We start from the raw sequence: 23,699 nt of genomic DNA, 5'->3' as shown, positions 1-23,699 counted from the left end.
TAGTAGCCTATGTAAGTAAACCAAAACCTAAGCCTATATAATGCCTCAAGGTTATGAATTTGAAACCTAAGAATGACCAATCACAAACAACCACGTAGGCTTTTCCAAACATGGCAACCCCTTAAGCTGTAGTCAATCAGATAACTTCCTTTCTTTGCTTCTGCCTCTGCTCTATAAAAGTCTTTCCCCTGGGCGCCGGGGTAGCTCAGTCGGTTAAGAAACTGCCTTCAGCGCAGGTCATGATCCTGGCAGGTCATGATCCTGGCCGGCATCAGGCTCCCTCTCAGTGGGGAGTCTGCTTCTCCCTCTGACCCTCACCGGTCTTAGGCTCATTCTCTCTCTCTCTCTCTCTCTCTCTCTCGCTCAAATAAATAAATAAAATCTTTTTAAAAAAAAAAGTCTTTCCCCTAGCTCCTGTCACTTCCAATGTTTGCAATCGTTTTACATTTGACAATGTCCAATTCCTGCTCAAATAAACTTTTAAAAATTGTAATATGCCTCAGTTTATTTTTTAACAGTATTAGTACAGACCCATGATTTTTTTACAGTATGTTATAATTCATTACTGCACCACTCTTGACAGTCAAGTTTTCCCTGATTTGCCCAGTGAGAGCCCCTCAAGCAGCTCCCATGTACATTTGACATGTTTTTCTCACTTTTTGAGCACTTCCTTACCTTCTTACCCAATAAAATAAACCAGACTCATCTTGAACTATCTTTGCTCCACGTCTAGAATTAGTCAGTTCTGTAAGGATCCCTTTAGTAGAGAACACAAAGATGTTTTTAAAAATCATGAAATTCAGTTCTGTCTAGGAAGTAATGAAATTGCCACTCTCATACACTGCACGTGAAAACATAAATAGGTATATCCTTCCTAGAAAATTATTTGATGGATCTAACAAGTGCCTTAAAAATGTTTATACTCCTTGATCCAACAACTGCAATTCTAGCAATCGTGCCTAAGGAATTGATTCTAGTGCAAAGCAGAATGTAGTGAAATATGTTTTTCACAGTTATTTCAAACAGTAATAAATAAATAAAAAGGAAACAAATTAATAATGAACACAACCTGAAAGCAATACAAATGATGGACAATTATGCAGTCATTAAAAATCATGCTAATATTTTACAGAGCATGATTCTTTATTTCATGGTCAATCTTCTTAAGAGTTATGTTCCCTTTCCCCACCTCCCATTCAAACTTTAATCCCCTAGAGTAAGGCTTCATTTAGAATCATTCCGATGAATTATTCTTCTTACGGTACGTTTGTGAGGTCCTTCAACTTAATTATTTTCAGCTTTTGTCTTCCTTGCCTTCTCTGTAGTACCCCCTCCTTTTTGGAAACTTTCTCTTTGGTTCCCATCGGTCTGTGCTGATTTTTCTACTACCTCCCAGACAATCCTTGCCATCCTCTTTTGGGACTTCTTTTCCTCCACCTGGCTGTTAAAGATATGAAATATTCCACAGAGTTCTCACTGAGGTTGACTTTTCTTCTTACTGTATGCTTCTAGCTTATGACCTCATAAATTCCATGGCTTCAACTACTATCAATACATGCTTAGTTTGCTAAGGCTGCCATAACAAAATGCCACAGACCTGGTGGTCTAAACCACAGAAATTACTTGTCACAGTTCTGGAGGCAGAAAGTCCAAGATCAAGGTGACTGCAGGGTTACTCTCTCCTGAGGCCTCTGTCCTTGGCTCAAAAATAAATGGCCACCCTCTTTCAGCCTCTTCACACGTTCATCTCTCTGTGTGTGCACATCCTGTGTGTCCAAATTTCCTCTTCTTATAAAGACACTAGTCAGGGGCATCTGGGTGGCTCAGTCGGTTAAGCTTCTGCCTTCACCTCAGGTCGTGATCCCAGGGTCCTGGTATGGAGCCCCACATCAGGCTCGCTGCTCAGTGGGCAGCCTGCTTCTCCCTCTCCCTCTACCATTCCCCGTTTTGTGTTCTGTCTCTCTCTCTCTGTCGGATAAATAAATAAAATCTTTAAAAAAAAAAAAAGACACTAGTCAGATTGGATTAGGGCCCACCAATATGACTTCCTTTAAACTTCATTACCTCTTTAAAGGTCCTATCTCCAAACACAGTCACATTCTGAGGTACAGCGGGGTTAGAGCTGCAACAGATGAATTTTGGGGAAAGGAAGACACACAATTTAGCCCATAACAATGCTAAAGATTCTCAGATTTCTCTCTTTAGCCCAGACACCCCTCCTGAACTCACCCCTCCTGAACTGCCTCCTTAACATCTCTATCTTGCTGTCCCACAGGCATCTCAAATTTAACAAACCTTACACTTATCTCATTATTAACTTGGCCATCAAACCTGTGACTCTATCTATATCCCTTCTTTGTTGAAGGGCACCCTGTCACCCAAACCCCAAGCCCAGAAATCACCTACACTGTTCTTTCTCCCATAATCTTCATGGCCAATAAATTTCAATGAAGTGAATTTCCACAAGGTAGAATAACTGTTCATTCTACTTCATTTTTTTAGATCATCAAAATGTAAACACAAATGCCTTAAAATATTTATAAGAATCCCCTATTATCTAGATGAGGGTCTCATAACCAAATACGGACAGAAACTTCATAGCCCATGTTTCTATTTGTGTTTACAACAGTAAATAGAACCATCTAATACTAAAATATTCAGATTTGGGGGCGCCTGGGTGGCACAGCAGTTAAGCGTCTGCCTTCGGCTCAGGGCGTGATCCTGGCGTTATGGGATCGAGCCCCACATCACGCTCCTCCGCTGTGAGCCTGCTTCTTCCTCTCCCACTCCCCCTGCTTGTGTTCCCTCTCTCGCTGGCTGTCTCTATCTCTGTCAAATAAATAAATAAAATCTTTAAAAAAAATATTCAGATTTTTTATTGTTCAAATGAAAACCAAATGATGTCAAGGGATGCAACATCAAACATCAGAGAAAATTGGTGTGCTAATGAATCCTCACATGACACTCAGAATAGGCAAGCTAAATTCAAAAGAACAAGAATCTGAGCCGTGAGAGTCATATTCACATTTCACGCAATAACTTAACTTCAGCTAAACATCATTTGTTACATTTAATTAATGTTAATTGGTAATGTATAATTTTTTAGTTTTGTTTCTCATCATGTTGTCTATAAATTTGTTATTTTTTAGTTGTATAAGAGCTAACAGCATAAGGAGTATATATCTAGTTTTATGCATATACATATATGCATATTATAAAAAGTCAATTCTAGGGATCTACCAAAAAAAATGTTTTCAATGAAAAAGGAGTTCCTATGTTACTGGCTTAAGAAACTTTACTATGCTGAGACTCCCATGTGTTTCCTTGCCTCCCATTTCGGCTCAGAGCCAAATTTGCAGCCCATCTCTAGCAGTGTTTAGGATTTGATGGAATACATTTTGTGATTAAATTCACCTTCATTCTGTATATTCCCATATTTATTCTGTCTTCTCACACATGTTCAACGTATTTTATCTTGAAAGCCGCCCTAAATCCTTTCTGAAGCAAGAATGAATATACTTTTAGTAGTAGGCAAGGGGTGATAAATAATGTGAACCTGATATAAAATGGAGTAAATTTACAAGCTCAGGTGACTTTGGGTCTCAGATTCTAGATGAAAATACAAGCTTATACTCCTCTATAATCATTTCCACAAGAATAAATGGAGGTGACTGCTACTTTCCATTAATCCACCTAAAAAATCAACAATTGCAGGGCACCTGGCTGGCTCAGTGGTACAGCATAGGACTCCTGATCTTGGGTTGTGAGTTAACGTACCACCTTGGGTGCAGAGATTACTTAAAAATAAAATCTTTAAAAAAAATAAAGATCAGTGTGATGCTGTATAGTCTTTCTTACTTTTCTCTTGAGAAAAGACCAGTGCCCTCTAGTGTCCAAAATGAGCCTTGCGTGGTGCCTGTCATACTCGTTTATCTTCAAAGAGTAATTGTAATAATCCGATGCTACAGAAAAATTTTAAAAATAAATTTTGGAACACTGAATCTGGACAGCAATATACAAGCATTACACTGACTACAAATCACTGTCTAAAATACCCCTCCCCGCCAAAAGTGAAATAAAATACCCCTCCCCATGTTTTCAAGAGTAAGGAATACGCAAAAAATAATTCCCTGCAGGGGGTAGAATATTTTTTTTATTCCACTGTTTTCTTAAGGCTTCACATCTTTACTCCGTCTTCACTGGGATACACACAATAATCTCCTATCTTTATCTTCTAATGCAAATGACAATTGGGTTTATTTATAATACGTACTTAGTAGTAATTAGAATTACAGATACATAAGTTCTGAAGACGCAGTCGTCGGTGGTGGCGGAAATTATTTACCGTGGTATGCCTGCCTGTTTAACTGTTTAATCCTTTGCATTCTCCTGCACCAAGAAGCCCCCAAAGCCACCTCAAGCTCCCTACCCCCCACCCGCACTCTCCCTTCAGCCAAACGCTCATTCCAGTCTAACCCGCACCCAAGTAGCGCCGGAAGTCGGGGGAGCTCCGTCTTGTTTGCCTTTAGTGAAGACCTGGAAACTCACTTTGCGGGGCCCTAAGCCGAGTGGGTCTTAGAATACCAGCCGTGGCATGCCCGGGTCCGAGCCTGCAGGTGGCATTCACGTCCTTCTGCAGCAGGTAGCCGGAGCCAAGTCCAGGGGGCGCTGCGGCCCACCCCGAGCGAGGAGACGAGGCACCGATTTCAGCCCCGAAGTTCCGGGACTCGTCCCCGCCCCTTGGCTCCGCCCACCCCTGCGAGGTCGGCGCGCGGCGATTGGCGGCGCGGAAGGGGCGGAGCTCCGGGAGGTGGGCTGAGGGGGCGGGCCTGGGAGGGGACAAAAGCGTGCCGGTGCAAAAGCCTACCCCGCCGGCAGGCTCCCGGCTTGGTGCGGAGGCGGTGTCAGAAGCTGAAACAGCTGGGGCCCAGCTGGGATTGCCAGTGTAGACGCTTGTGGGCTTCAGCGTGTGAGTCGCTGTGGTGCCGCTGGCTCATCGTCCGCGTACCTTCCGCTGCAGGTAACCGCAGGCTTCAAGGGGCGGCCCCCAGACCCTGGCTTTTGCGGGAAGGCTCTGAGCCCGCCAGTAGCTGGAACGGGAAAAGGGAGACAGCTCAGATTGGCTATGGAGGGAGGAATTTAGCGGCGAGCCCTGATCGAAAGGAAGGGGGGAAAATCCAGGTTGGGCGTGGGGAAGAGACAATGGGGGGAAGAGGGTGCTAGATGTCTGGATGTGGAGAAGGCCCACTCTTGGGCACGGAAGGGTGGAACTGGGAGGCGGAAAGTTGCTTGCAGTGACACATAGAAACCCAGGTCTGCATGCGGAAAGGAAAATCGAGCGGTGGGAGGCTGCAAGGAGTGGAAGAAAACGTGCCGCAGTGGCGAGCTGGATGCGAAGAAAGGTGGAAGCCATAGACTTGGGCGTGTGTAGCGAACTCAGGTGGCTGGAACCCGCGGTGCGGCAGGGTGGAAGCGTCCTCTTGGGGGCGTGGAAGGGACACCTCCGCCCCCGCTCGGATCGCCAGTTTTCCAGTTCTAGGGAAGCGTTCCTCCAGCAGGCTCCAGGCGCCCGGGGTGGGGTAAAGGTTCTTGCGCCGCGGAGCGATGGGATGGGCGTGGAGACCTGGAAAGAGGAGTAGAGCCAGCTTCGCTTGCAGCCCTCTTGCACGACGGCCACAAGGACATATGCAGGCCAAGAGCCCTCTGGTCACAGCGTCACCTAAGGACATGCAAACCCCAAGACCAGCTAACGGCCGACGAACCCGAGACGCGCCCACTGACGCACCCTCCAGTGTGTGCGGGGCAGAGATATTTGTGCTCCCTTGACCTTGCACCTAAAACTGCCCTTTGGCCCTTTGGGTATACTGAACGCTGTACTTTAAACCAGATAAACCCGGCTGTCTGGCCCGTATTAAAAACAGCTAAATGCTCCTGACAGGCGTGTTTTGAATGTTAGGTCTTTCTATTCCCCTTTTTGTTTTGTTTTAGGACATAAACTGCACTCAACTGAGTCTGCAAGATTCAAAGGAGTTGGGGTGATTAGAAGTTGTAAAAGTGAGAACTAGCAATATTTCCCCTTCTGTACTTTCTGATGCGGCAGTTCTGGTTTAATTGGTCTTGGAGGTCTTGAGGTAGGCGGAGGCGCTGCAAGGAATGAGTCAGGGATATTTCCAACAACAAATTGCAACTGCTTCCTTGTTTCTTTTCAGTGCAGCTCTTTTCTGCAAGAGACTTTTTGGCTCAGAAATTATTGTAGTTCATGAACTCAGTTTAAAAGAAATGAGGCTACATAATTGGGGCTGATGAAAAGAAAATCAAGAAGGTTGAGCAACTCCTTCTTCTTAAACCACTCTGTATTTGGCCAGGTTTATTTTCTGGAATGACCCAAGTATGTCAGGAGATTGGAATTCACCTGCTTCCAGAATAATGAACTGGCTTGTTGGAAAAGTCCTTCTTTCTGAAGTCAGGGTTTGGGTGGAGAGGGAGAATTTCAGCAGCAAGGTTTAGAGAAGTGAGTCCAGTGGGGCCTACAGCCTACCCCATGGAATTTAAATCCAAGAGAAATAATGTCCTACCTTGTAGTAAGCAAGGGTCTACAAAAAAAAAAACCCACAAAAAAAACTTTACTTTTTTAGTTAAAAGGTGCTGAAATTTTAATTGATAATGTGAGGAAATCCTGAAATGTTTCAGTTATGAGATATAGAAAAATTACTGCAGAAAATATTTGCTTCAACTGAGAAGGAAATAATTTTAAAAATGCTATTATTCGGTATAAACAGTATCACTGGACAAGTTGAACAGAAGTAATTTGATCTTTAAATAACAAAAATGTACTGGGGGGCACCTAGCTGGCTCAGCCAGTGGAATATTATGACTCTTGATCTTGGGGTTGCAAGTTCGAGCTCCACGCTGGGTATAGAGATGACTTAAAAAACAAAATCTTAAAAAAAAATAACAAAATTGTACTCATTAGTGGACTGTGAACCTCAGTTTCTTGTGACAAGGCAAGACATGTTCAAGGATGCTATATGACCCATCAGTTGTATTTGCTATCAAGGAAAAATAGCCAAGTCAGAACTCTTGTATAATATTAGGTAGGAATGCAGCCATGGAAATGTTGTATCAAGTGCCAGGTAAGTTTGCTGCCTCTTTTTGTGTTTTGTTTTGGTTGTTTTCTTCTAAACACAAGGACAGATGTGACAGTGGGCTCAGCAGGACTGAATCATATACTTAAAACTCTACTGTAAATTATACTTGAAATTACACATCAGAAGTTATTAACTCCTCCACACCAGTTTGTTCACTTTTTTATTCTAGTTGAGTTCCAGATGGTTCCTCAGTAATGGTATAGGGAACCTGCTAAACACTAATAAGCAGACTTCTAGAATTACAAATTTGGGAAGTGAAAACGGGCCTGTGGATTAGGAATGTGTCCTGGCTTGTCACAAGGAACTGAGGTTCACAGTCTAATGAGTACACTTTTTTTTTTTAAAGATTTTATTTTTTTAAGTCATCTCTGTACCCAACGTGGGGCTCGAACTCATGACCCCGAGATCAAGAGTCGCACATTCCATGGACTGAGCCAGCCAGGTGCCCCCCAGTACATTTTTGTTATTTAAAGATCAAATTACTTTAGCTCAACTTGTCAAGTGATACTGTTTATGGGCCTCTTACCTAATAATTCTTTAAGTCCATTTTCCTGACTTTTCTAGTCTTCAGCCATAACTTAAGGGGATAAAAGCAATTTGCAGTTATGTTCCCCCAGGGTAAAGTTTCCATTAGAGCATCATGAAAGGGAACAGATACCTTCCTCAGGCTAAGGGCCTCCTCTGCTTCTCAGGGAACACACACACAGAATGTGGTCTTCCTGGAAGCCTCATAGTTTTGCTTCTTCCAGAGGGTGCACCCCTACCCTTTCTGGGAATGAGATTAATTTGTATTTGCTATCCTCACATCCCAGGAAGACGTGTCTTCCTGGAATAATTCCATTTCTCTGTCCCACCCACTGGTAGCTTACCTTTACCCAAGAACAGTCCAGGAGTTGGGATACCAAGCAACAGTACAGGGACATGCTTGGCTCCTGGGCAGTAGTAGCCCTTCTATATACAGGTTTTTCTAAATTAAGAAATCACTTTTGTATTTACCATGACATCCCCAATATCCATTGTCTCTAGGAAAACATAATTCTACCAGAAATTCTTCGTCTTTCGCTTTTAGACTTAAAGTTTCCTTAAATTTGGTTTATAAGAACTTGTTGAATCTCCCCAAACATAGTTTTAGTGTTTTCGTTTTTTGTTTTTTGTTTTTTTTAACCAAAACAGTCTCTTTAAAGAGGGGAAATACTAGCACCTATCATTTTGCTGATCTTGAGGGTGCTATAAAATGAGGGGTTAGATAGAAGGGTTCAAATAAACATGATATTGCAGAAATCATCTCATTTTAGGAGATGAACCAACAGTCAGGAATAATAATATTATCAAGAACATGTTCCAGGGTCAGGTTCCCCCACGCTCTAGTGGGACGGCCTTGGGAGAGATATTTTCCTTCTGTCAGCATAAAATGGGAAGATATCCATCTTACAGGGTTGTGAGGGCTGCCTCAGATACCACGCGCGAAGCACATAACACAATGCTTTATACAGAGAACGTACTCGATTCTAATGGTAAATATATTGTCGTTAACCTTTTTATGTAATAGTGCTATTGCGAATGTAGTGGTTAGTAGTCACCGAATTCTTGGTATTTTGTTTTTACACTGTAATGAAATAAATGAAAAGACCTGTGTCTTGCCTTTTGTTCTTTTTAAAGGTTTCTTAAAGTCAAAATGTCTCAGAAAATCCGTGGCGGTTCTGTGGTAGAGATGCAAGGAGATGAAATGACACGAATCATTTGGGAGTTGATTAAAGAAAAACTCATATTTCCGTATGTGGAACTGGACCTGCACAGGTAAACGAATTAGTCGTCTAAGCAGCAAACTCAAACAGCAGTATAATCTAAGTGATCTCAGGGTATAACCAGGTGTTTAAATAGCTATCGCTGTGGGGCACCTGGGTGGCTCGAAGGGTTTGCCTTCGGCTCAAGTCATGATCCCAGGGTCCTGGGATCAAGCCCCATATCGGGCTCCCTGCTCCGCAGGAAGCCTGCTTTTCCCTCTCACACTCCTCTTGCTTATGTTCCCTCTCTTGCTGTCTCTACCTGTCAAATAAATAAATAAAATCTTTAAAAAAAAAAAAAAAGGTTTAAAATAAATAAATAGCTATAGCTGTATCTTATGAATAAAGCTTTTAAGGGAGGGATGCCAAAATACAGGTACATGAACCTTCTATTTTAATTTTATTTATATTTTTAAGATTTATGTCTTTATTTTTAGAGAGCACACAGGGGGGAGGGGCAGAGAGAATCTCAAGCAGACTCCCCGCTGAGCACAGAGCCCCATGACCAGAGGCTCGATCTCCCAACCCTGACATCACGACCTGAGCCAAAACCAAAAGTCGGACACTTAACTAACTGGGCCACTCAGGCGCCCCAAACTTTGTTTTAATTTTGACATATTGCTAGAAAGTCTGGACTTACCATTGTTCCGCAGGAAAGAATTGTGATGAGAACAAAGTGATTCTCCACTCTTTCCAAGCCTCTATTTCCCATGAAGATGGCTCAGAACACCACAAGGTGTTATTTGTGGAAGGGAAAATAATAGAGGTACAGTCTGCGTTGAACAGTAAAGTAAATGTAGTTAACGCAGTCTTATCCTTTCTACCTACCTCTGTTTTCTATCATTCTACTTAACTAGTCAGTGGACCTTTCCCCCTATTCTTTCCTTGGCTTTTGCCCTTTTCACACAATTATAGCACAGAAAGAACCCTTGAAATTATCTTATACAACCCCCATCTTTCCATAGACAATTCCTTAAACCTTTTGTGTTCCAAGGATTTGAGCCTTTGCCCTGTCTTTAAAGTGTTTGGAGACAGATACGAAAGTCTCTGTGGGATTCTCCCCTGTGTTCCCTGTGATATTTATAAACTTGCACACACTCTTTCTACATCCAAACTAGGAAGGACAGAATTTTTCCAAAGGGGATGTGGCTGAAGCCTGGCATGGCAAAATGTTGACCCACACATTTCAGCCAAACTACAGTGAGTCTTAAGTGTACTTGTCTTGACCCAGAATTATCAGACCCATGTATTCCAAGGGCCTATTGTTTTGCCTGAGTGTGGATACTTCATTCACGTGGTGTCATTAGACACTTTTTTTACTTATTCCAAACCCAAGCTGTTGATAATGTCTATATTGCAACCACGAGATGAAGCAAATACTTGCAGAGGTCAACCAGACATACAGGAAACGATGTATAAAAAACGTCATCCAAGTGGGTTAGAGAAGCATTTCGCGAGCACTCTCCTGGTTCGGAACCTTGGCCTGCAAGTAGGTGAGTTTGCCAAGTCCTTGCCAGTGTAGTAGTTGCAAAGAACCTTTAAGCCTCGTTAGCCTTGGGGCATAAGGAGTTTTGAAGGACAGTCATTATGCCTAGGAGGAAAAGAGTCACTAGCTACAGTAGAATAAAGAATTTTTTGAGGCTCCAAGAAGTTGTACGTTGTTCCAAAATGGCTATGATTATTACATGACCAGTTCTTTTTGAGGGGTGGGAATGATTTGTTTGTTTTGTTTTCTCCAGGCTGGACGGTGGTCCAGGCCACTTATTCATTCTCTCCTGTTAGAGACGTTAACTCTTTTTTTTTTTTTTAAGATTTTATTTATTCATTTGAAGGAGAGAGAGCACAAGGAGGCAGTGTTAGAGATGTTAAGAAGAGAAGCAAAAACTCCACTAATTTGTTGGTAGATTCTTCTGATGAAAAATGGTTCCTACGAACATGAAGAGTGCTGACCGTGGTCCTCGTTTGCGTTAGGATTAGACATTTGTAATATTCAGCATTTCCTATGCCAGAAGATAAGAGAGTCAGTGGATTCATTAGACTGACTCGAATTATCTAAGGCCAAAGCGCTTGGAATAATTTTTATTTGGAAATACATTAAGATTGCTACCTTTGCGTTTGCATCGTGAGTTGGGTAGTGAAGGAAAAGGAAAATGCAAAAACTAAAAGGAACTGAAAAGAGAAATCTAGACATTTAATGGGTTAGCAAGTTTTGGAAGTTGAAAAAAGCCGGAAAACTTTTTTAAAGTCTTGGAGGACAAAATGAGTTGTTACATTACTGTTATGTTTCTCCTGTTTCTGACAAACTATGTCATGCTTGAGATAAGGCTTTAATCATTTCCTATGCTCTGTGGACAACCAACACTCTTTCTAGTTCTGAATAACCTGCAGTCTGAGTACTGGTGTACAGTACTGTTACTCCCTGGGGTATATAAAACCGTCGTTGGAGTCCATTTTTACCCAACAAACTGCAGGCTTATATCCAGAACAAACAGCCTTGCCTAAGAATTAGGGAAAGGTTCATCTTCTGACTAACTGGCATTACTGAAGAAGTCGGTAGCATTTTTGGCACGGACCGTGGCATTTATAGCTCCTACCACTTGAATGCCATAATACAAACAATCCTTTAAACCTTCTGACCCCTTTATTTTTTGAGCACAGTATTTACAAAGGGAAAATAAGGTGCTTAGGCTTACGTTTTTATGCTAATTTTATGGAAGGAAGTCTGGAAAAACGGTTGCTCATATGCTGTGATTGCCTCTTGACGGCGAAGAACACACCAAGAGGCAGAGCACAATGGCTTCCATTCAGTCTCCTTCCAGACAGCTTCCCACAACACAGGCAGGTGCGGCCCACAGTCCACCTCTCTTAGTGCTTTGTTTGGTTGGTAGCCGTCTTCTGGGTCTAAGGTGCGTTAATCCTAAACGTTGGCAGATTGAGGTGTATTTTGAGCCTTTCCTTTCTTCAGGGCAGGCTCTGTGTGCCGTCACCATGCATAGAATGGGGACACCCTCAGTCACTTACCAGTTTGTCTGGAGAGTTACATTGAATGATTTTCCCTCCCAGCTATGATTTAGGCATAGAGAATCGTGATGCCACCAATGACCAGGTCACCAAGGATGCTGCGGAAGCTATAAAGAAGTACAACGTTGGTATCAAGTGTGCTACCATCACCCCCGATGAGAAGAGGGTTGAGGAGTTCAAGTTGAAACAAATGTGGAAATCACCAAATGGCACTATCCGAAATATTTTGGGTGGCACCGTCTTCAGGGAAGCTATTATCTGCAAAAATATCCCCCGTCTTGTGAGCGGATGGGTAAAACCCATCATCATAGGTCGTCATGCTTATGGGGATCAAGTAAGTCGCGTTGGCATAGCTGGATTCTCCATATTCTTTCTTCATGACCTTTGGCGCCCAGAAGCCCTGATCTATATGTTTTATTCTTCTGGTGTCTTCCCCCTTTAAGTGAGGTGCAAAATCAAGAAATGGGTATGTGTATATCTGTAGATTTAGGTAGAAGTAAATATAGATAAACTTACAGATAGGTACCTGTCTCAACACAAGTGATTTTTTTCAAATGTGTTTTTTTCTTCCTGTATCTTTTCTCTTCTTTTTTAAAGTAGGCTTCACACCCAGTGTAGAGCCCAATGTGAGGTTTGAACTCTCGACCCTGAGATCCAAACCTGAGCTGAGATCAAAAGTCAGAACCACCCAGGCGCCCCCATGTATCTTTTTTTTTTTTAATTTAAACCAAACGATATTGCCATTTTTGTATAATTTCCAGTGGTTCCACCGAATTACTGGTTCTTCACCCTCGCTATACAATAAGATCCCTTTATGGGGTCCTTTGGTTTTTGTTTTGTTTTACTTCTTAAACACATTTGGGTTTTTGTTTTCATTCCAGTACATGAGTTCTACCCTCCACCAGCTGAATCTGAGTTGCATGGGGTTCAGACCGTTTAAAGGTCGCAGGTGAGGCCAGTGTGCAGACAGGGTTAAGCACCAAAGACTATATTGAACATGATCACTTCATGCATAAAAGGAAAAACAGAGTCAGTAGTTGAAAGTATTCTCTGTAAAACATTCCTCTCCTACTTGGAAAAAAAAGAAGAACTAGTTTCTGTACTTTGTACCAGTAGGCTCATTGCCAAATTAAACAGAAAAACTGCCAACTAAACAAAATCCGTATTGAAACGGAGGTTTCGGACTTCCATAAAAAGCAGCTTAGGTCCTGAAAGAGCCTTACAAATAAGAACGGCTAATGCTGAAATCCAGAGGCTTTCATGCAGCTGTCCTCAGAAACAGTGTGGCCAGGTCAGACCACTCTCTGTTCCTGGGAACGGGGTCACTGGGTCAGCCCTTGAGGCTCAGTTCACTTTGTTCTGCACTGGGGTTCAAACTATCCCTTCATCCTGGCCAAACCTCCCAGAGGCCCAGGAGAGAGAACGTAGACGGGAGGACTACAAACTCACAAACCCCGGGGAGACCGCTCTTAGTTCTGATGAGTTCTTGGTGTTTTTGTCATCCTCCACCCCCCTCCTTTCTTTTAATTATTTTGGTATCAGTCACTTGGAAGAACGGCCATTCTTTTCATTAAAGTCCAGATTGAAAATTCCCAGCCTAGGGCTGATTCAATCCTAATCGTTTCAATGTGCATAACCCTCTACAAAGCGGCCGTGATGCTTTGGTGTCTCGATGTCTTCCTTTTAAGAAATGGGAATAAGTTACCATCTGTAGTGAAGGACTTTAAATGGCAGAAATGTGCTGTGTAGAAAAGATTCTTAATCTTCACGGTTACCTGACGGCCCTGTCCCAGCTGTCATCAGTGTTATTCTGTACAAACGTAAATAAATGGGTATGGTTGGCAACAGTTGGCATCTGATTGTGAAAATACCCTAATTTAAGTCACGGAAGAGGGTACGGTGTGGCAGAAATTCACGGGTGCCTCGTGTGGGCCAGTCACGTTTTTCTGCCAGCGTAGCTCACTCCTGTGAGCAAGACGGCTGTCCCCGTATGGTCCTTTCCTGAGGGGTACCAGCCTGTCGCCCCTGCTTCCGCAGCCACTGCTGCTTTTGGACAGATCCTGGGCTGGTGTTAGCAGTGATAATAACTGTGAAGAGACTGAGCCCTGAAGGTCAAAGGACCGGATCCCAAGTCTTTTGACCCTAGATGTGTTATTTCCACTATATCACAGTTCCTCTGTTGTAAGATTGAGGTAAGAATCAAATGAGATAATGAGATAATTCAAGTTAGTCACTTAAAGCGTCTGTCATATAGTGAGGACAAGGCATTAGCTCTCTCGTCACCATCCATGCTGTAGCTGGTGTATTATCATCCCCCTGTGGAAAGACTTCCTTGACCTCCAGGTCATGGCCATTTCCCTTCCTCTGTCGTCCTACTGCATTTCTTATCTAAGCCCCCATTTGACATTTGAAAGCTCTTAGGTTGCTTCTCACTTTTGTATGTCTTTGTTAGGTTATAAGCTTCCAAAGAGAAAATGCTTTGTCATTCTCCTCTCCTTATCGGTGCTCAGGAAATTGCCCTTTACATGGGAGGCACCCAGTAAATTCTGATTTCCACTATACACTAGGATTAGCTTGCCTTGGGAACTCTCTGTATCTCTTTTTTCCCATCTGTAAAATAAATGAAGGTTGAGCCACACTGCCCTGTTTGTCTATGTATCTTCCAGCTCTATATTCTATTAATTTTTTTTCCCTTATAGTTCTTGAAAGGATAGTTTGGTGGTTTTTTTAAAACCTTTCTCCCCCCTACACAGTACAGAGCAACTGATTTTGTTGTTCCTGGGCCTGGTAAAGTTGAGATAACCTACACGTCAAGTGATGGATCCAAAAAAATGACATACCTGGTACATAACTTTGAAGGTAAGTCCATCATAAGCTACATCTTTTCATTTTTCACAGATCAGTTAGACAATATTGGTACTGTTCTTTAAAAGTTAGTTATGTGGCTGCCAAAAATACAACCTGCAATCTACAACACTTCTACAGGGCCCAGAATCTAGCGTCAAGAAGGAATCGGCTTTCCTGCCTTCCTGTGGGCTGGACTACGGAAAGACACAAAAGGAACTAGCCACTTAATTGGAAATGCATGTGGGCAAAGACACGTAGATAGTTTTGCACTTCTCCTGAAACACGGAGGGAAGGTTGGCGGGAATCTGTCGTGCCTAAATTACGGAAATTAAACATTAATAATCCCAGATCACCTGTCATGTAATCTGTCCTTTCCTCTTGTAGTGTTTGCATTTGAAAATGATTGCGTTACAAATTTGCTGAAATTTTCTTCTTGCCCTGAGTGTTTATTCTGTGAAAGTGATCGTTTGTTTTTTTGCCTTTTCTTCCCCACCATCCTGCTGCTTCAAAGGTCCACTGTGGCAAATGCCACCCAAAGATTGTTGAAAGAACAGAGAACCCTCTTTCTCCACTACTGAAGTGGTTAAAAGCTCTCATAAAAACAAAAGCTCAAAGCTTACGTAGCCCTTGTTCTCTTTGCCTCCTGTAAATAATACCATTTTAATGGAATCTAGTCCTGCGGGTTTGAGCCTAAGTCGGCCCTGGGCAGTGAGTGGCACAAGTTCAAGTTCCATCTTTCAGTAATTACAAAGTTCACCAAGTAAGAGTTGTGAAACACCAGTGATGACATGCATGATTATTTCTGCCAATGAGATATGAAGCTTCAGTACCCTCCAGGAAATGATGAGAATTCTCCTTCAGTATTTGAAATGCCACTTTTTCTCAATGGCTGAGGATGGAGCACACACTTAGAGTTTAAAGCACGTGTGAAATTTTAAACAGTGTGAAAGACAGCTTAAAAATGAGTGTATTTCTGGTTCATATCATTACTTTTTAGTATTTTGGTATCTTCAGGATCCTAAAGACTGTGTTTTTCTCACTTCTATTGCCCTTTCAAAACAAGTTAGAATGTCCTTATCTAGAATTGTCTTTCTTCCAATCAGGTGCCCCGGCAACTCATGGAGTATTCACATTTGAAGCCTGGCCGGAACTTTTTGAAGCCCTGGGAGCTGGGAATTGGGTGTTTGGATGGTGGTGGGTGGATTTGGACTTGTTACAACTCTACCCCATTTACCCTTCTTTTTTCTCTCATTGGTGTCTCCTCCACAGAGGGCGGCGGTGTGGCCATGGGGATGTACAATCAAGATAAGTCAATCGAAGATTTTGCGCATAGTTCTTTCCAGATGGCTCTGTCTAAGAGTTGCCCTTTGTATTTGAGCACCAAAAACACTATTCTGAAGAAATATGATGGACGTTTTAAAGACATCTTTCAGGAAATATATGACAAGTAACTACAGTGCTTTCTTTCTTCTTTGTCTTTACCCTAAAATAAGCTAGGATTTATAGTATAGAATTTTCATCCTTATTACTTTGATTCTGGGACAAATTGAATGAAAACCATCACTATCCCATAAAGTTAAGGGCAAAACTAAGATTTAACAGATGTGAAACAAACCACTCTTGAGTTGCTTTTAGAAGGTAAATGTTCTCAAATAAGGGTCCCATATTTATTTTTTTCAGAGCCAGAATTGTTTAATGTTTGAATGAAGGTACCCTGTGACTGACAGAAAGTTCTAATTTTAGGAGGCACCTGGCTGTTTCAGTCGGTGGAGCATATGACTCTTGATCTCACGGTTTGAGTTTGATCCCCATGTTGGGTGTAGAGATTATTTTAAAATAAAATATTTTTTAAAAAGAAAAGGAGGGGCACCTGGGTGGCTCAGTCAGTTAAACATCCAACCCCTGATTTCAGCCCAGGTCATGATCTCAGAGTCATGAGTTCGTGCCCCCCGACTCCCCATCAGGCTCCATGCTGGGTGTAGAGCCTGCTTAAGATTGTCTCTGCCTACCTACCCCCCACTCGTGCTTGCTGTCTCTCTAAAAAAAAAAAAAGAAAGAAAGAAAGAAAATTCCAATTTTTCAAGTATATGACTTTCTGAGTTGGGCACATTTCTACTCTTTCTGAAGCCCATTGTAATTTAAAACTCTGCTTTAGTGAAGTCATTTAAACTTGTCTATATTTATAACAACTTCAGGTTCAACAACACAGGAGCATGTGTAAACTTTTAAGATGACATAACTCCCCTTTAGGTGCAAATGTGGAGGCCAGGGCTTGGATTTTAGGTACCTTTCCTAAGACATCTTAATTCCTCTTCCTGCTACCCATCTGTACCAACCCCAGGAGCTGTCCTAGTTTCCTGAAAGGTATAGAGTGGTAGAATAGTCTTTTTCATCCATTATAGCATTCTTTTTTTTTTTTTTTTAAGATTTTTATTTATCCGAGGGAGAAACAGTGAGGGCACAAGCAGGGGGAGGGAGAAGGACCAGCAGACTCCCTGCTGAGCAGGGAACCCAAGCTGGGGCTGGAAGCAGCCTCAATCCCAGGACCCTGAGATCATGACCTGAGCTGATGTCAGATGCTTAACAAACTGACCCACCCAGGTGTCCCCCATTATTACATTCTTAAAGTAAGCCATTTCTCAAGAATCTGATCAGTAGTGTACTGAAAACTAAAAATAGTGCTGGGGACACTCTACCGTCTCCCTTATTCTCACATCTCTTCGAAGGAGGTAAAATCACTCTAGCAGGTGGGGAGGTTGGGGTTTCACAGCTAAAAAATGGGCAGAATTTGAGCTTAGGTCTGTCAGATTCTCAAGTCTGTGTTGCTTCCACTAAAAAATGCAGCTTCCAGCCCCACCCCCACCCCCTTTGGAGAAGCAGGTACTGTCCCTAAGAACACCAATTTCCTTTTTAATTCCCTTTTCTCTCTTGCTTCTTAGGCAGTACAAATCCCAATTCGAAGCCCAAAAAATCTGGTATGAGCATAGGCTCATTGACGACATGGTGGCCCAAGCTATGAAATCCGAGGGAGGCTTCATCTGGGCCTGTAAAAACTATGATGGTGACGTGCAGTCGGACTCCGTGGCCCAAGGTAAGGAGCTGTGGGACCAAGCAGAGGTGGAGCTCAGCTGATGGTATGTAGGTCATGCCACAATACTTCTCTAGTTTGAGAAGGGGGGTTCTGCCTCCCCTCGTTTGTTAAATCCTAAAGTGTAGGTACTACAAGCCATCCCGTTCCATCTTCTTAGCTGATACAAGCAGAGAAGCCCAGGGCTGTTCACAGAAATTCCAAGAACCAGGGGCTTTATGCCAGAGGTAAGGGCCAAATCAATGGGAACTCTCCCTGCCCCAATTTCGTCAGCACCACACTGCCCTTCAATTTCAGTTACCCATGGCAGTTATGTAAACGTGAGTCTTCCCCTGATAAACGTTTGTGTTAACTTTAATCATGTTGGCTTTTCCCCAGGAAGTACTACATTTTCTTTTCTCTTACAAAAAGTTAAGCACCTCCTACCAGTTTAAAAAGGGGTAGATCAACCAGGTTCATGTCAGATAAATGAGTTAGACAACTCTCTTTACCTTTCTTCTGTTTCTCCAAATCCTCATAATCCTTTGTGCTGAGTTCAGTAGAGGAAGGAGTGCTGCTTTGTGATGTTTCCAGGGTGGATAAGGGAACCCGTTCCTTGTGAGCAGATTTCTTAGAAAGGGACCCAAATCATTCCACTCTTTCTTAATGTCCTCACAGCAGCAAAGAGAGTATCTGGAGGGATCTTTCAAGTGTAAATGTCAAGATGTGGAGGTTCAAAGGACTTTAAATAGGACTTCGGAAGTGCAGGGTCCAACAGTGCACTGATAAGGTACTGAGGCTCTGTGTCTGGGCAGAGCCTGTAGGTAAATGTGACCGCAGTGCCGCTCAACAGGCAAGAGGCAACAGAGCTGTCCACGTGTCCGTTCTGTCCTAGGATATGAGCTACTGTGGACTCACACCACTTATGTCCTCAGTTTTGACCATGGTACCAACTAGTGTTCTGGTGTTAAACATAGACAAACTCACTACGGGTTTGGTCCCGAACTACTCAGACCAGCACAACATATGAAAGGAGCTACTAATCCTGTGCAGAAGTTTCTAACGATACCCAAAGAGGAGTTTTAAAAACGTATCGTTTATTTATCTACTCTCAAACCAAAAAACAAAACAACAAATGTAGCAGCCTGTGATAAATTTGCATTACTAACCCCACAGGTGCTATTGGACGGTAGCTAAAACAGAGAAAGATATTCTTCAAATTGAAGTGTGAAAGAGTGAATAAGAGAAGGAAACTTAATTGTCTGGACTTAAAAGTGGTAATGTCATTCTCTGAATAGGAAGCCACAGAATAGGACTGTTTTGTCAGGACTGTTGCCAGGAGCAAGGGCAAGAGGGATGTTCTTGGATCATTCCATCCTGTTTTCAACCTGCCTTTTCTTTCTAGTCCCAGTGAATCTGAGCAGCTTGATGGCAGGACACAACTCTCATTAATCTTTATTTTTCCGGAACAGCAGAGCATCTGCACGTAAGAATAGCAGCAGTATGGGACGCCCGGGTGGCTCAGTCGGTTAAGCGTTTGCCTTCGGCTCAGGTCCTGATCCCAGTGAACTGGGATTGAGCCCCATGTCCGGCTGTCTGCTCAGCGGGAGTCTGCTTCTCCTTCTCCCTCTGTGCTTGCTCTCTTTCTCTCTCTCAAATAAATAAAATCTTTTTAAAAAAAGCGGCAATATACTGAGCTCTTGCTCTGTGGCAGGTACTATTCTAAGGAAGAGGAATATGTATTCTTTTCACATATATTCACAAATACATGTATATTCATCTGTTCTCACAACAACCCGATGAAGGAGGTGCTTTCATTATACCCATTGTACAGGTAAGAAAACTGAGTCACAGTAGCAAGGAAGTCACAGCACTAGGGTGAAATGCAAGCAGGCAGATCCTGAGTTCTCCATCCTGCAGCAGGTACCTATCAGATAGACAGGTGAGAAAGAAGTATAGCCTTTCCAGATTCTTCGATGCTGAGGTCTGGAGCAGGGACCCTGCTTCCTGAAAGGTGCAATTATTGATGACTACACATGCTGATGTTTGTTTTCCTGAGACCTCTTATCTCTGGGAGACGGAGTGTCCTTCCTGAAGTTGTACCCCATACTCCATGCTTTGCCACTTACAGGTTATGGTTCTCTTGGCATGATGACCAGCGTGCTGATTTGTCCAGACGGCAAGACAGTAGAAGCAGAGGCTGCCCACGGGACCGTAACCCGTCACTACCGCATGTATCAGAAAGGACAGGAGACGTCCACCAATCCCATTGGTAAGGTAGTGTTCACCACTACACTGATTTCCACCTAAAGAGTGGAGATCTCCAAAGGAAATCAGACATGTTTCTTTGGCTGCCCAATGCTTTGTGTATTAAATCATCACCAAACAGTGCATCTGTTCTACTAATAAGAGCCATTTGAGGGTACTTCTTGAAATAGACACGATATAAGCTTTTCCATGTTGTGGGAGAATGCACTACAGAGAAGAATGTTGTCAACGAGCATTTTCCTTTTCCTCTGGTGCGGCGAGATGTCACAGATGGCTAAGAATCTAAAAGCCACAGATAGATCCTTCTAACCGGATTTCAAGGAAAACACTTTTGAGATTACAGCCTGGAACGAGGAGGGGAAGCCAACATAGACAAGAGATGGAAGAGACTCTGACCCATTCCAGATTAGTAAATACCTTAAGCTTCAAGTATTACTAGCACACCATGAAATGTGCTTTCGTAAGGCTCTAACAAAACCCAAGACATCTGCTCTACAAAAAGATTTTTTTTTTTAATTTCTATTCAGTAAAAATATTTTCAATTCTTATAAAAGGTATAGCCCATGTGGATAGCATCTAATAGAATCAGTCACCTAAACAAAAAAAGTTGTTTTACTTTGGAAACTTGGTATGATCTAAGTGTTGGTTTTTTGGTTTTGTTCTATTTTGCTCTTCTAGCTTCCATTTTTGCCTGGACCAGAGGGTTAGCCCACAGGGCTAAGCTTGATAACAATAAAGAGCTCAGCTTCTTTGCCAAGGCTTTGGAAGAAGTCTGTGTTGAGACCATTGAGGCTGGCTTCATGACCAAGGACTTGGCTGCTTGTATTAAAGGTTTGCCCAAGTAAGTATTAAATGCCCTGAGCTCTGCAGTCAAATCACTGCTTATCTTTCCTGGGCTCAAAACATCAGGGCTTTCTGGAAGTACATGAATTGTTATTTCTCGCCTAGTTCAGGGATCAACAGACACTATCTATAGATTGCCGACAGTAAGCATTTCAGCCTTTGTGGGAACATACAGCCTTTTCAAAACTATACAGCTATTGAACTTTGCCACTGTGGAAGGAGAACAGTCCTAGGTGATGCAGAGGCTAGCGGATGTGGCAGTGTTCCAATCAAACTATGTGCAAAACCAGACTATAGCCTGGATGGAGTCCAGGTCCAGTCTGTAGTTTGCTGACCTCTGATCTAGTTGACGCTCGTTGGGTGACAAGGTTCTGTTTAAAGTGAAAATTGTAGACCATTGAAACAAAGGGACCTCCAAGGCTATTGTATTCTACCCCTTTATTTTCTTCAGTTTACGGGTAAGAAAAATAACAGCACAAGTTTGATTTATTTTTTTTTAAAGATTGTATTTATTTATTTGACAGAGAGAAAGCACAAGTAAGCAGAGAGGCAGGCAGAGGGAGAGGAGTAGCAGGCTTCCCGCTGAGCAGGGACCCCGATGCGGGGCCGATACCAGGACCCTGGGATCATGATCTGAGCTGAAGGCAGGCAAATGCTTAACCAACTGAGCCACCCGGGCACCCCAACAGCACAAGTTTCAGATGCCCACTTGGTCTTAGTCCCTTCCATAATTGTCTATAACCTATAGATATTTGAGGCCTGTTTATTGCCCAGGATTTTTCTGAGACCATAGTAGCCCATATCCCAGCAGGATTGGCTGCTAATCAGAGACTTCTCCCTTGCGGTTGGTCACTGTGACTCACCTCAAGAAACCCTACTAAAGTTAAACACCAATCCCAAATCCCAACCGTGCATCCTCTGAGATCTGGTTTAGGGTCAGTATACCTCAGTGATGGGGATATACTCAACCACTCTGTCTTTCTTACCTTAGGTTTCTGGCAAGAACATGTTGTTTGAAATGTTTATCAGTATGTTACCTTTGTAGCCTATTTGAATAAGCACCTATCACCAGGATTACGTTAGGCAGTCCGTTACCTTTTTTTTTTAAGTAAGACAATGATAAAAATAAGTGTTCAGACTTTTTTAAGGACATGTGACAATTTGTAGGAATGTAGATGAAAGCATGGCTGTACCCCTGAATAGGGTTTGTTATTTTTAAAGAATGATGAATAAGAAGGGATGATTTCAGTCTCTCAGGCATTAGTTTCACCCTCAAAGACTCAGGGCAAGGGACATCCTGTGAAGGTGCGTGTGGCTGAGCTGCGGCTCCGGGGGTCAGCCCCTTGAACCTTGAGCACGGTCTTCAGGCATTTATTCATAGCTTGTTAATATTAATTAGTGTTCTTTTAGACATAAGTAAAATCCTACCGATGTAGCATTTCTAGAACTTTCCCTCTACCTGCTACCAGATCAGAGACAAACTAATTCCTTTCTTTTCTTTCTCCTCCTTTATTAGCGTGCAACGTTCTGACTACTTGAATACATTTGAGTTCATGGACAAACTCGGAGAAAACTTGAATATAAAACTGGCTCAGGCCAAACTTTAAGGCCATCCATCCCTCAGCTTAGGACGATACGTGTTTTTGGTAACTAGGTCCTCTGGTTTACATTTTCCTGTGTAACACTCAAGGGTAAAGGTAAAATCAATTTTGTAATTTGTTTAGAAGCCAGAGTTTATCTTTTCTATAAGTTTACAGCCTTTTTCTTACACATACAGTTATGCCACCTTCGTGAATGTGGCAGGGGACTTTTTTAAATTTTATTTTATTTTCTACTAGTAGCCTAGGAGTTACTTTAGTGCTCATTCGTACTCGTTGTCACTTTTTCTCATGTTCCAATACAAATGACCAAAACGAAGAGTGCTCGAAGGGGTAAACTGTAGCCACAGTATTGTTCCCTAAAATATCCGTGAAGTACAGATTCACCCCCTTCAGCACTCCGTGGCCTGGAGCACTGGGTGGTTTTGGTGTGACAGATGTCCCATCGGGTGACAAGGAGTTATCCGGTTATCTGGTAAACTTGCCCAAAATTTGGAATGAAGAGCAGAGGTGTAACTAAAACTGTTGGAGACACCGCAGTCACTTTTGTAAAGAGCTCTTCTTGAACATTTTGAAAATGCTGAATATTTGTGAGGCGACTGGAGAGTTTGGCATCCCGAATAAATACTACCTGGGGGTCTGTCCTCTGTGTGTGTCTCCTCTTCCCGGCCTGATGTGGCCTGAGCGTTATGCTACCCTGAGCAGCATATTTCATCCAAGTGCAATAATCCAAGCTGTACCTTTTTCGGACTCTGCTGGCCCATTTTATCTCCCTTCTATAAATGTGATTTTTTTTTTCACAAGTTGATTTTAAACACTCTTCTAGTCTGTTCTTCATCTGAACTACTAATTGTAATTAAAATTCAGTGCTAATGAGTAGTCTTCTTGGGTCTTTATTTATCGAGTATACTTCAGGCGCCAGGCACCATGCTAGGTCCTAGCCACGGGAATCTGATTTTAAAAAGTCTCTGCCCCAAAGGAGTTGACTGTGGGGAAAATGGGTAAGTAAACGGCGAGATGTGGATCCTACAGTGAAAGGGAAGGAAGACCAAAGACAGAACAAAAGAGGTAACTGGAATTTTCGGGCATCGCATGTAGGCACGTGCGAGGAAGTCTAGGTATG

General features: G+C 42.6%; 2 protein-coding genes across 2 annotated transcripts in view; one reads left to right on the top strand and one right to left on the bottom strand.

Moving 5' to 3' along the window:
* Positions 1 to 4,719, bottom strand: part of PIKFYVE (phosphoinositide kinase, FYVE-type zinc finger containing) — an 84,128-nt gene extending 79,409 nt beyond the window's left edge. Inside the window, exon 1 of the mRNA XM_048214586.2 lies at positions 4,549 to 4,719. The gene's annotated coding sequence lies outside the window, so the exon portion shown is untranslated. The remainder of the gene's footprint in view (positions 1 to 4,548) is intronic.
* Positions 4,720 to 4,760: 41 nt separating this feature from the next.
* Positions 4,761 to 23,452, top strand: IDH1 (isocitrate dehydrogenase (NADP(+)) 1). The gene is made up of 9 exons (XM_026492063.4): positions 4,761 to 5,020; positions 8,808 to 8,945; positions 11,996 to 12,287; positions 14,707 to 14,812; positions 16,070 to 16,247; positions 17,740 to 17,891; positions 19,999 to 20,139; positions 20,814 to 20,976; positions 22,495 to 23,452. The coding sequence occupies exons 2-9, from the start codon at positions 8,824 to 8,826 to the stop codon at positions 22,583 to 22,585; spliced, it is 1,245 nt and encodes a 414-aa protein (XP_026347848.3). The 5' UTR covers positions 4,761 to 5,020; positions 8,808 to 8,823; the 3' UTR covers positions 22,586 to 23,452.
* Positions 23,453 to 23,699: the final 247 nt, after the last annotated feature.

The sequence above is a fragment of the Ursus arctos genome, unplaced genomic scaffold, assembly GCF_023065955.2.
Source record: "Ursus arctos isolate Adak ecotype North America unplaced genomic scaffold, UrsArc2.0 scaffold_1, whole genome shotgun sequence".
Classification (NCBI taxonomy): domain Eukaryota; kingdom Metazoa; phylum Chordata; class Mammalia; order Carnivora; family Ursidae; genus Ursus; species Ursus arctos.
Note: the sequence above shows the minus strand (reverse complement) of the source record. Positions and strands in the feature narration are given on the sequence as shown.

Bases quoted from the DNA above. Each gene is read 5' to 3' on its own strand.
- IDH1 (XM_026492063.4), top strand. From the start codon at position 8,824: ATGTCTCAGAAAATCCGTGGCGGTTCTGTGGTAGAGATGCAAGGAGAT. The intron at 8,946-11,995 runs GTAAACGAATTA...TTTCCCTCCCAG, and splicing joins GTGGAACTGGACCTGCACAG to CTATGATTTAGGCATAGAGA. The intron at 16,248-17,739 runs GTAACTACAGTG...CTTGCTTCTTAG, and splicing joins TTTCAGGAAATATATGACAA to GCAGTACAAATCCCAATTCG.